At 36.5% G+C, this 13,487-nt stretch overlaps 1 protein-coding gene across 2 annotated transcripts in view; it reads right to left on the reverse strand.

Moving 5' to 3' along the window:
• The window catches only part of CD163L1 (CD163 molecule-like 1), an 81,424-nt gene that overhangs the window by 41,221 nt on the left and 26,716 nt on the right, over nucleotides 1–13,487 (reverse strand). For both annotated transcript variants that reach the window (XM_011983069.1, XM_011983068.1), the window contains exons 5-8: nucleotides 11,917–12,237; nucleotides 8,997–9,317; nucleotides 3,476–3,796; nucleotides 1,273–1,593 (exon numbers count right to left, since the gene is read on the reverse strand). In XM_011983069.1, the coding sequence (XP_011838459.1) occupies nucleotides 1,273–1,593; nucleotides 3,476–3,796; nucleotides 8,997–9,317; nucleotides 11,917–12,237 (1,284 nt within the window). The remainder of the gene's footprint in view (nucleotides 1–1,272; nucleotides 1,594–3,475; nucleotides 3,797–8,996; nucleotides 9,318–11,916; nucleotides 12,238–13,487) is intronic.

Below are 13,487 nucleotides of genomic sequence, written 5' to 3' on the forward strand. Positions count from 1 at the left end.
CAGCCAACAGACACATGAAAAAATGCTCGTCATCACTGGTCGTCCAAGAAATGCAAATCAAAATCAGAATGAGATACCATCTCACGCCAGTTAGAATAGCAGTCATTAAAAAGTCAGGAAACAGATGCTGGAGAGGATGTGGAGAAATAGGGATGCTTTTACACTGTTGGTGGGAGTGTAAATTAGTTCAACTATTGTGGAAGACAGTGCGGCCTAAAACCAGAAATGCCATTTGACCCAGCAATCCCTTTACTGGGCATATACCCAAAGGATTATAAATCATTCTACTATAGACACATACACATGTAGGTTTATTGCAGCACTGTTCAGAATAGCAAAAGCTTGGAACCAACCCAAATGCCCATCAATGATAGACTGGATAAAGAAAATGTGGCACATATACACCATGGAATAGTATGCACTCATAAAAAAGGATGAGTTCACGTCCTTTGTAGGGACATGGATGCAGCTGGAAACCATCATTCTGAGCAAACTGTCACAAGGACAGAAAACCAAACACCGCATGTTCTCACTCATAGGTGGGAATTGAACAATAAGAACACTTGGACACAGGGTGGGGAACATCACCCACTGGGACCTGTTGGTCAGTTGGGGACTGGGGGAGGGATAGCATTAGGAGAAATACCTAACGTAAATGATGGGTTGATGGGTGCAGCAAACCAACATGGCACATGTATACCTATGTAACAAACCTGCATGTTGTGCACGTGTACCCTAGAACTTAAAGTATAATAATAAAAAAATTATATAATCCATAAGACCAGACCTCTGGATGAAGTATTTTTGTTCTAATGCTGTTGGGATGGATTGACCTTACATAAATAAGCCTTTCAGGTAACAATGAGTATTTGAGTAATCTTGGGTACCAATTTTTGAGAAATTGGGTGATTCAACATAAGGGTTTATTTATTTAAATAAATAACTGAATTCTCATTATTTTTTCCTGAACTGATTTGACTATGGATAACATCTTTTTGTAGAATTGTATTGACTAGTGGTTTGATGAAACTAACTTTGGGAAAATTTGGATAGATATTAGAAAAATAGGTTTCACTTCTTGAGAAAACAGGTTTGATCCCATAGAAAGATATTAAAAATGAATGAGAATATGAGGTATGGTTAGCTCTAAAAAAAGTGAGAAATGAGTACTCAGTCATAAATATACTGATTAAGAAAAAAGAAGGTATGTAGAAGGTATGTTAGAGAACCCAGGCAGTTTCTTTTAAGGAAGCCCTGGTTTGGGTATCTTACCAGAACAGATCACTCCAACATCTTCACCATGACTGCAGTCATTATTTCCCCACCCACTGTTCCTGCATGACCAGAGATCTGACTCATCTCCATCACAGGAAACGTCATCGAGCCAAATTTTTCCATATCCTGTAGAAGTGTTTCCCAGACCCATGCCAATGATAGAAGTTGGGCAGTCCAGCTGGCTACACACCACAGCCGCAGCAATACTGTTCCAGCCATCATCACACACTGTGCCCCACTGTTCTTGAAAGTACACCTCCAGTCTTCCCGAGCAGCGGTTGCTGCCACCCGCCAGCCTCAGGCCCCATGTTGCATTACCTGCACCAAGAACAATGAAACAAGTAGTTAATGGGTGTGATGGTTTATTTTAAATGTCAACTTGGCTGGGCTATGATACTCAGTTATTTGGTCAAACACCAGTCAAACAGACAGTGCTGTGAAGGTATTTTTTCAGATGTGATTAACCTTTAAATCAGCAGACTTTGAGTATAGCCAATTATCCTCCATAATGTGGGTGGGCCTCATCCAATCAGTTGAAGACCTTAAGAGAAAAGACTGAAGTCCCCCAAGAAAGAAGGAATTCTACTTCCACACTTTCTTGAGATTCAAGACTGCAACATCAGCTCTTCTCTGCAGTCTGCTGGCCTCCTCTTCAGATTTTGGACTTACAAGTCCCCACAATTGCTTATAAAATTGATGAACCAATTCCTTAAAATAAATCTCTGTCTTTCTCTCTCCTTCCCTCTCTCTACATACATACATATGCACGCACGCGCACACACACACGCGCGTGCACACACACACACACGCACACACACACAGAGAAGAAAGGCTCACATTCCATTGGTTTTGTTTTCCTGGAGAACCCTGAATAATGCAGATTTTGGTACTAATAGTGGTTCTAGAGGAACAAAATCTTATGGATGAGTTTTATGAATTGATGCTATAATTCATAAATTGATTCTGGAATTGGTTCTCTAACCTGATAAAAATTTAATGACATGAATGATTCTATATCCAGTAGTAAAGAGGGCACTGAAATCCATGGCATGATGTGGCAATATATATATACAAAATCTCATCATTAGATATTCCTAATCAAATACTCATAGGAGGTAAAGTTCTGAATGAACATATATTTGTTAACCTGGGACATTTCTGTCAAACTTACAAGTATAATGAGATTGGCTGGCTACTCCCCATTGCACTGGACAAAGTGGGGAAAGAAAAGAATGAACTTAGAGATTCAAATTCCCACCTGAACCTGCAAGTTTTTATGTCTTCCTGGAAAGAAACTCATATCTCTTATAGCCACAGAACTGAGATTACTGAAAACCTTCACCTGGTAAGGTACTGAATTGTCAACCTCACAAGATGTCTACTGTCTAAGTGAGGGATTTAATTGGGATGGAACGGAATTCTGAACATTGGGATGGGGTAATATGGGGAGATCTGATAAGGTTGGGAACATTGAAACCCTAAATTCTACTGTTTCTCCTTTAACAGTAGAGACAACCATCCACCTCTGTATGAGATTAATTCTACTTTGCTTGAAGAAATTGAATCTCTCCTGAGATAACTGCCTTGAAAGGCACTCCTGATTCTCCTCAGCACCCATTCCATCAGCCCTCTTTACATCTAGACTCAAGTCCCAGCAAGCTCCAAAACATGAGGTACAAAGTGTCTAATGTGGAAGTGCACACAAACAACCATGATTTTTCCAATTTACACAGACAGGTATCAGAATATATGTGAGAATGAATATTAAGGGTCTGAGATAATGCTGGAAGGAACATAAAGTTGGATCAGGGTGAATTTACTGATATGAGCCCTAAGCAGAGATTCTAGATTTAATGATGCAGCTAAGGGTTAGAAAGGCTCTAATAGTTTGTTGGACTGGTTGGGTGAAACATGTACCCAAAGGTGGCCTACGCTTAATGAAGTTAAAAGGCCAGACTGCTTCTGTATTTGGTAGGGGAAGGGATCAGAAGGGTCATGGTCAGGGTTGTCTACTAATTTCTTACTTTACCTGTATAAGCGGAAGAGTTCCAGGTAAAGTGAACTGAAGTCTAACTTAAAGACAAGAGTCATGACCCCTCAATCAATTCCCAGATGTGAGCCAGTTTATAGACCCAGAAGCCCCTACTATGAGGAATACTATTTCTCTTGTCAGGAAATAATAAACAAGAACAAGTCTTACCTGAGCAGGTTACAATCACATCCTCTCTGTGTACACAATTATGCTTTCCCCATCCATTATGTTTACAGTCCCAGATATCTGACTCATTTCCAATGCAAGAAACATCATCCAGCCAAATAGGTCCTGATGCTTCTTTAAAATAGGTTATACCAAACATACGGATAGGCTTTCCACATCCTAGTCGTTTACACACAACAGCTGCATTCCTCGTACTCCATCTGTCATGACACACAGTCCCCCACTGTCCTTGATATTTCACCTCCAATCTCCCATAACAGGGGCTATCAGCCCCGGCAAGTCTTAGGTCCAGATCTGCCTTATCTGCAAGCAAGACAAAACCACATATTTGAGATCAAATGAGAGGGTCTTTTCAGAAGACTGAAAAGACTCTCTAAATTCACCACTATAAGGCTTTGCCTAATAGGTGACATATTAGGCATACTTTTGGATGAAAAGTTTGGTTTTCTTTCTTTTGACAATTTTTTATTCAATTTTTGGAGAGAATGTGTCACTAAAGCATGAAACAACAAAAGCAAATTTACTGAAGTAAAGCCTGGGGTATGGATACAATTCAGGAGATAACTCTGGCAGGTTTCTGCAGCGGAGTCCAGCATCAGCACCAAAGTTCATTCCCTCATAGTCTTCATTTTAGTTTGTCCGCCATGTTTTATAAGATAAAGGGAGGCATATGTACATGAAACTGCCCTTTCATAAAATAAATTCCTTTTTAATTCTTAATTTTTCCAGTGTTCAAAGCACTTGACAAATTTTGAGAAAATCCTTGCTTCCTTCCTTCCTCCCTCCCTCCTTTCTTTTCTTCTTTCTTTCTTTCTCTTTCTTTTCTTTCTTTCTCTTTCTTTCTCTTCCTTTCTTCCTCTTTCTTCTTTCTTCCTTTTTCTGTCTTCTTTCATTCTTTCTCTCTCTTCAGTTCTTTCTTCTCTCTTCCTTTCTTCTTTCCTTCTTTCTTTCTTTCTTCTTTCTTTCTCTCTCCTCTTTCTCCTCTCTTTCTGTCTCTCTTTCTTTTCTTTCTTCTCTCTCTTCTTTCATTCTCTCTTTCTCTTTCTTTCTTTCTGACTTCTTTCTTTGTTTCTCTTTTCTTTCCGTCCTTGCTCCCCTCCCCCCTCCTCCTCTCTTTCTTTCTTTTTCTTTCTTTCTTTCTTTCTTTCTTTCTTTTCTTTCTTTCTTTTCTTTCTCTTCTTTCTTTTTCTTCTTTCTTTTTTCTTCCTTTCTTCCTTCCTTTCTTCCTTTCTTCCTCTCTTTCTCTCTCTCTTTCTTTCTTTCCAGGGCCTCGCTCTGTCACCCAGGCTAGAGTGCTGTGGCACAGTCTTGGTTCACTACAACCTCTGCCTTCAGGGTTTAATCCTCCCACCTCAGCCTCCCAAGTAGCTGGGATTACACGCGCACACCACCACAGCCAGCTATTTTTTGTGTTTTAGTAGAGACAGGGTTTCACCATATTGCCCAGGCTGGTCTAGAACTCCTGACCTCCTTTCGGCCTCCCAAAGTGCCAGGGTTACAGGCATGAGCCACCGTGCCCAGCCGAGAAATATTTTGCTATGCAGGTACTACTGTGATATAGGAAAGGTATAATATTTTATAATGGGTCACTTTAAAAATTCTAAAAGCCTTCCAATTTCCTTACTTGCTATCCAGTACAACAACTCTTCCATGTGTCTATAATAATCTTACATTTTATTCAACCTAGTATGTGTGTGTGTGTATTTTAAAACATAATATTTAATAATTGCATAGGATACCATCATATGGAGATATAGAGATTCTGTAAGTTATTTAATCAAGACACAATTCTTGGTTACTTATGTTATGGTTAATTTTTCATTTTCACAAATTACGCTGCCATGGACATCCTTACACATAAAGTTTTGAGTATGTCACCAAGTACTTCCATGATATAATGGAAACCAATGTATTCAGTGTAGGTTAAATGTATGGGTGTATGAACAGATATATGATGTATGTATATATAATATATATCATTTCCAGATATACTAAATAAAAATTCATAGAAACAAAGCAAAGAAAAAATTTAAATTCCTGATGCAAATAAATATACAAATGAAGTAGTGTATCCTATTCTAGTATAGGGTAACTGGATAGTATAATGATATAATTTCTGCACAAATCAAACCAATTTATATTTATATGGTATTTTAAGAGACTGGGCTTTTCTACATTGCCCAGGATGGAGTGGAGTGGCTATGTACAGGTGCAATCATAGCACCTTACAGTCTCTATCTCCTGGGCTCAAGTGATATTCCTGCCTCAGCCTCCTGAGTTGCTGGGACAACAGGCATGTGCCACCATGCCCAACCAATTCATAGGTTTAATATTACCTTAAAAACAATTCTAATTTTAATCCATATTTAGAAGAATAAGAAGAAAAAAGTAGCAAGGAATTTTATGAAAAATAAGAATACTTAGGGAATATATATCTCAGTACATATTAGCCTATAGAAAGCTACGATAGTTAAATGTGTTAAAGTTAGTTAAAGTAGTTAAAGTAAAATGTGATGGTTCTAGAAATAGAAGAGGGGGACTATGTATTTTATAAAGGGACTCTGTAAAATACACAGAGTTCTTACACATTATGAAGACAAAGACCTCACACAACTGAAAAATGGCCAAAGAACCAGAAATGCTAACACATGAACAAATACAAATAAGTTGCTAATAAAGAATTGGGAAAAAGCTCTCATTTGTTATGAAGGAAGTAAGATTTTTGAGCATTGACTTTGGAGCTAAAACAGTCCATATTTGAACTCCAGCTTCACTACTGCCCTGATAGCTGAATGACCTGGGTGAGTTACTTTCTCTCAGTATCTCTATTTCCTCACTGTAAAATAGAAATTAGAATAGTAACCCCCTTCCTGGGATTCCATGAGGATTCCATGAACCCATATATGTAAACTAATAGAACACTGCCTGGAACACTATAAATATTCAATAACTGTTCATTAATATTATTATATTTTTAAAATCAGATTAACAGTTATTCTAAAATATGAAAACATTCAGTGTTAATATGATACAGTGGAATAATAGGGAACTGAAATCGAATAGAAGAAAAAAACACAATTTATAGACAATAATTTGTTAATATATATCCAAGACTTAAAAAAAAGATGCATATGGTTTTACATGACAATTTCATTTTTAAGTATTTGGCAAATTACATAATCAAGTGTGAAAAATTTATTTCTCAGTATATCAAATAAAATCGTATTTTTAACAACAAAAATTTGAAAACCTTTTAACTTAACATGATGAGATAGTTAAATAAATTATAGTACATTTATGCAATATAGTAAGTAGCCTTTAACATTAAGATAGATTAGTAATGGCCATGTGGAATATGTCTGTGGTATATTGTTCAGCACAAAGGGTACACACACACACACGATCCAGAAATATAAACAACAACAACAAAAAAACAAAAGAATGAATGGCAGCGTTGCATGTGGATTTAAAAAATTCTTTTAATTTTTTTGTATTTTGACCTTTTCACTGGGTTTATAATTTGAAAAAGTAGTTTCCAAAAAGCAAAAGCAATTTTTATAATGTTTTATATCAATCTATGAGAAAGAGAAAACTAAAATAAAATTGATGTGTACAAAAGAATTGATAGTTAACTTTGCCTACCAAATTAATCACATTAAATGTGAACAGAATAGATAGATAAATAGATTCATAAACCAAACTCCACTCTGCAATTTCTGGATACCATTATATATTATACTAATTTCTGGATACCATTATATATTATACTAATCTGACATTCTTGAATATAAGGTGTATGTAAGTGTACATTCAAGAATGTCAGGTTAGTATAATATTAATAGTGAAAAATTATCAACAGCCTAAACACCAAGAAAAGAGCTCAGGTTAAATTTACTGTACTCATATGATAGAATAACATAAAGTTTTTTAATTTTAATTTTTAAGAAATTAGTTTTGGCCGGGCACGGTGGTTCAAGCCTGTAATCCCAGCACTTTGGGAGGCCGAGACGGGCGGATCACGAGGTCAGGAGATCGAGACCATCCTGGCTAATACGGTGAAATCCCGTCTCTACTAAAAAATACAAAAAACTAGCTGGGCGAGGTGGCGGGCGCCTGTAGTCCCAGCTACTCGGGAGGCTGAGGCAGGAGAATGGTGTGAACCCGGGAGGCGGAGCTTGCAGTGAGCTGAGATCTGGCCACTGCACTCCAGCCCGGGCACAGAGCAAGACTCAGTCTCAAAAAAAAAAAAAACACATTAGTTTAAGGGTGTGGGAAAATGCAAACGTTATAGCAAGTAAGAGACAAGATACAAAATAAGGAGTTGCATTATCTATATTTCTATCCTTCCATCCACATACAAGGTATGTGTGTGTGTTTCATTTACAAGAACATCATTCTTCATTTATCCTATATCTATCATCTATCAGGCTTTTAGGATATCAATAAATAACAGGATTATCTAGGTACACTCTCATGTAAATAGCATCATTGGAAATGGTTATGTAGGCTCACAATACTCCCCTGACACCTGTGCCCCCTCCCACTTAGGACTCTCTAGATATTCCTTTTTTTTCCCTTCATAAAGTGCCACAGAGAATAATGATGACTGGATTTTATTTATTTATTTCATTTTTTTTTTTTACAAGATGAGATCTGACTCTGTTGCCCCAGCTGGAGTGCAGTGACCCAATCATGGCTCACTGCAGCCTTGAATTTCTGGGATCAAGCAATCCTCCTGCCTTAGCCTACTGAGTAGCTAGGACCACAGGCATGTGCCACCACACCCAGATAATTTTTAAATTTTTTGCAGAGGGAGTCTTGCTATATTACCCAAGTTGATTGTGAATCTTGGCCTCAAGTGATCTTCCTGTGTTACAGGTATGAGCCGCTGCACCTAGCTTTGTTTTTTAAATATCTAACCTGTTTTTTTCTGTTTAGAAGGTCTTGGAAATGTTTTATACTTAAAATAATTCATAAGTATTATACACACAGATTTTCTTTGTTTTCAATTCTACTAATGATATTCTAGATTCTTACAGAATTACACATCATATCAACATATGTATATAAATATATCTATATCAGCTATTTGGATTTGTATATATTCCTAATTCTCTATAATAAGCCTTAATTTATAATCAGAAATAAACAATGTATATTATTAAATAGAAAACTTAAAAAGCAGCAGAAAAACTGTTAAGAAAACTGTAAACTAGTACAACTCATTAGTTTAATATGAAGAGAGTTTTCCCAGTTATTTTTGAGATACAGATTATACTCATGCAGTGGTACCAGCTGTATCTGATTTCAGGAGAGACTGCTAGTGAGGAGAAACTCTTTTTACAATGTGCATTTGAAAAGTTATTTGTGCTGCTTAAGAGTACTTTGCGGTTTTTTTAAGGACCAAAAAACCTTTTTATCAAGCTACTAAGTGCTTCTAACCTCCCAACAAATTATTTCTAAAAATTCAAATGTGCACTCTCTCATGATCTTTGAACCTTACCAGAACAAATTACTCCAGCATCTGATCTTCGGAAGCATGTTCGCTTTGCTTTTCCATCATATATGCAGTCCCAGAGAGATGACTCATTCCCAGTGCAAGATATGCTGTTTATCCAAATGTCTCTAGCTTCATTACTAGGTTTAGCACGACGACTGCCAAAGACACTAAACGGACATCCTAGCTGCTTACAAACCACAAGAGCTTGTTCATTCTTCCAGTTCTGGTCACATATTGTCCACCACTGTTCATGGATTCTCACCTCTACTCTCCCTGAACAATTGTCACTTCCATCTGCTAGTCGTAGTTCCAAATCTGCTCCATCTAGGATGAAGTCACAGAGAAACGTCTGAATTGGATTTGGGACAATATCATCAGCATCCCTCTCCTCCAACCTCCCCATGTGAAGATTAGACGTATCCTTCACATACTGAGAAAAGTAAAGACTGGAAATGCATTTTGTTTCAAAATTTCAACAAGAAGACTTCAATGCTAAAGTACTTGTAGGTCTTTATGACAACAATCTTCTTTTAAATATGAACATTGAAATTAGAATCCTAAGAACCTTGCTTTAGCCTTGCTAAAATTTAAGAAACTAAACATTACAAGAAAAAGCCTTAGAATCCTATATGCCATTAATTACATTAATTTTCAAAATATTAGAGTGATTATTTTTAACACCATAAAATAAAATAAAGCGTTGGGAAATACTTGCCTTTCAGTAACTTCAGAAAGAAAAGGGACAAAAAGAATGTGCAATTAGGAAAAAATCTCTCTTGGATTTAAATAGAAACATGTTCTTTCTCATACTGTTTTCTATGAAGAAGCAAGCCTTTGCTTATTAAACATATTTGCCGTAGGAAATGAAATTTGTTCAGTGGTAATTTTTGAAGGAACTGTGTGTTTTCGCTCTGTCAGCATGTACATCACGTGACTTCTTTGTGTCCCTGTGACTCTGCTTTTTCATGCATACAAATAAATATATTAAATAACCCCAAGAAAGTAAAAATGTGGAGAATTTTTCTTGAAATAATTGAGGAAAGAAGATATAATTTCTATGCCTCATCTCCTCCCATTAGTCAAGCTTTTCATACATCATTACAAAAGTGTAATTTGCTATCTAGTGAGAAATCTGGTTCACATTGAATAGGTTAGTCTCGGGAGATTTGGGGGTTTATTTTCCTATAAATAATGTGGGTCATAATGATGATAATAATTATGCCTAAACCTATGGAGAACTTCTTGGGTGCCTGGCACATTTTAGGTATTTTCCCTGCACTATTTTATTTAATGCTGTTATCCTAGTCATGATATAAGAAATCTGCAACTTGGAGACTGATTTATACAGGGTTGCATAATTATCAAGTGACAGATTTTAAACTGTGAAACTGTGAACTGTTTTTGTTTGGTGAAAAAAAAAAATCCTTTGACTACAGGGCTGCAGAGAAGGCCAATGTATCTAACTACCCATTTTCCTGTGGGTTGGCCACATACACATCTATTTTCAGTGTTGGGATTGTTTTCCCACCTTGTTTTCACATCTGCATCATTCTTCCTGGCCCTTCCTTACTCTTCCAGAGGCACATCGTTCCGGAAGTTCCAGAGTTTGAATAGCAACTGGTCTTACAGTTAGGGATGTTATATCAAGTCAGAAGCACACTGTTATGAATTCACTTCATTGTAAGAAAATGTATCAAAATGATTAAGATTCTCTCTCTCTTCCTGTTTCCTCCCCCTCTCCTCTCATCTCTCTCATCTTCTCATGTCTCCCTCTTTTCTCTACCTCCCTTTTATGTGGAGGAAAATTTTTCTTGTAAAATGATGGATTGATCACATATACTGTGGGAAACTCTTTTGAATGGTGAAAGTGGTTGTTCCCCAGATAAAACTTGCAAATAAACTAGTATAAACAGAAAGAAAAGGATTAAAAGATGTTCTGAATATACTATCCTTCCCAAAAGTCCTATGAGGATGGCATAAATCCTGTGGCTAAGGTACAGCTAAACCCATAAACCTCTGTCTACATATGTTTTTCTATGTATATCGTTCCCTGCTGCATACTCTAGACTTAAGCAAAACTCTTCTTAAAAGAGGCGACCTGATCTCAAATTCTATAGGAAATAAGATTAAGGCATCCTGTGTAAGGCTGGTAGAATAAGGTCAGTAATAATTTACTAAAGAAGCCTCTTCCATCAAGACAAATTGACTCTCAGAGGAAAATACTTGGCTCTACATCTAGGGATTCTCCTTTCATAAGAATATTAGAAGGTGTGGATTTAATCTTATTAAGACAGTGAACACGTTTAATTACATCTTTGAACATAAAATACTACTGTGAGAGAAATATGAGCGATATTTTAACCCCTGATATACAAAACTATTAATAAACAGTGAGGGGTAACTTGCTTGTAGTTGAAGGTTGCAAACTAGAAAACAAATGGCTGCAGACAAAAATTCTACTAGTATAAGGTACAAAGTAATTAGCAAAGTCATAAAGTTTTAGATAGGTACTCTTTGGAAATAGTTTATTTTAATGAGAGGAAGTGCTAAAACAAACTCAATGATAACATAGAAAAATATAGTTGTATCTATGAATATGCAAAGTGATTACACATTTAAAAATTATACTGAATATTAATATAAGCCATACACTTGTATAGATTAATAGCAATTTTGACTAGATTGGATATTTTGTTGCACCAATTAGAATTAAGTAAAATGGTGTGTTGGGGGTGGGTAAAAACCTTATTCCCATGAGGCTTACAATGTAATATGCTGCATAAAACGCAGGCATGTTCCCTGAGGAAGAACTGAAAGTGTCAATTCTTACACATCACAATTGGTTGTAACTTCTTCAGGGTTTGGTCCTAGTTCTCCAAAAAAGGAATTTTATCTGATGTAATCATGTGGATGTAAGTCTTACCTGAGCAGATCACAGACACATCGTTCTGATGAATACAGTCCATATTTATGGTTGCAGAATGTCTGCAGTCCCAAAGAAAAGACTCATTACCGGAGCAGGAGACACCATCAAGCCATACAACATCAGATCCTGACTGCAAATGAGGCAAGCCAGCGAAGTGAAGTGCAGTTCCGCATCCCAACTGCTTGCATACGACATCGGCTGCAGCATTGTTCCACTTATGGTGGCATATGGTCCCCCACCTTCCTTGGATTTTCAGCTCTACTCTCCCCACACAGCGGTTAGTTCCACCTACAAGCCTTAGTTCAAGATCACTACTATCTGAAACAGAGATATAAACACAAAGCCCAGGTGAAGTTTTGATCAGAAACTTCAGATTCCAGATCCTGCTATCCAAATTGAGATTCAATGAATGCCTAACTCTTGCTTTTTAAAATTCTTGTACACGTACAAGATTAATATAATAGAATCTATCCCAGGAAAGGATCATGCTATGATGTTGACAATCCACCAGAATCTCTGGCATTTGGGGAATAAAGCACAACAGAGAGTAGAAATGCCCTTTCTGATTGTGAGTTAAGAATAAATCTATCAAAGGTCAAGAATGCATGTAAATTTGTTGTCAAAACATGAGCCTTGCTGGCTCTCAGTCTAGCCAGCAACCATTTTAGAACTTACAACTGTGTATAAGCAGTGGCAATAAGATATCATTGTCATCACTGTCATCATCCTCTTATTCCTACTTCAAAAATTTTTCTTCCTTTAAATGAACATTTAACTCCAACTTCTTGCAATATAACTTCCAATTATTCATCTTACTGGAATTTACTCTTGAATGAAATGGAACAAATGAAACAAATGAAAAATAAAACTTCCAAAGGTGAAAGCAAGTGTGGCCAGCCATAAATTATGGACTTGTCATATTATTAAAATACTCTGTTGATTTAATTCAAATTATCAGCCTTTCCTTATTACCTTATTTCTTTATATCACTTAGCAAAATTGACCACTACATATATATATCATGCATAGTGGTCAATTTTACTAAGTGATATAAAGAAAAAAGGAAATAAGGAAAGGCTGAGAATTTGGATATTTTATATACGTATGTATATATATAGTGATCAATTTTGCTAAGTGATATAAGGAAATAAGGAAAGATTGAGAATTTGGATATATACACACACACACACACACACATCCATACACACACATACACACACACAAAATCATCTCACCATATCCACGGGGGTGTGGTTCCAGGACTCCTGTGGATACTAAAATCTGCAGATACTCAAGTTCCTTAGTTGGCCTTCTGTGTCTGCTGGTTTCACATCCACGGATTCAACTAAATGCAAAGTTTCCATCAGCGGTTGATTGACTCCATGGATATGAAACCCACAGATTCTAAAGGCCAACTGTGTGTGTACATACATATTTTTACACTTAGCAAAATTGACCACTATATATATATAATATATTATATAATATAAATATACATGGCAAAAATGATAAGGTGATAGAAGGTCGGTTCTGTGATTACTTTACCTTATGTAAGGGTAAGGTATGAT

This window comes from Mandrillus leucophaeus, unplaced genomic scaffold, assembly GCF_000951045.1.
Source record: "Mandrillus leucophaeus isolate KB7577 unplaced genomic scaffold, Mleu.le_1.0 Scaffold245, whole genome shotgun sequence".
Taxonomy (NCBI): domain Eukaryota; kingdom Metazoa; phylum Chordata; class Mammalia; order Primates; family Cercopithecidae; genus Mandrillus; species Mandrillus leucophaeus.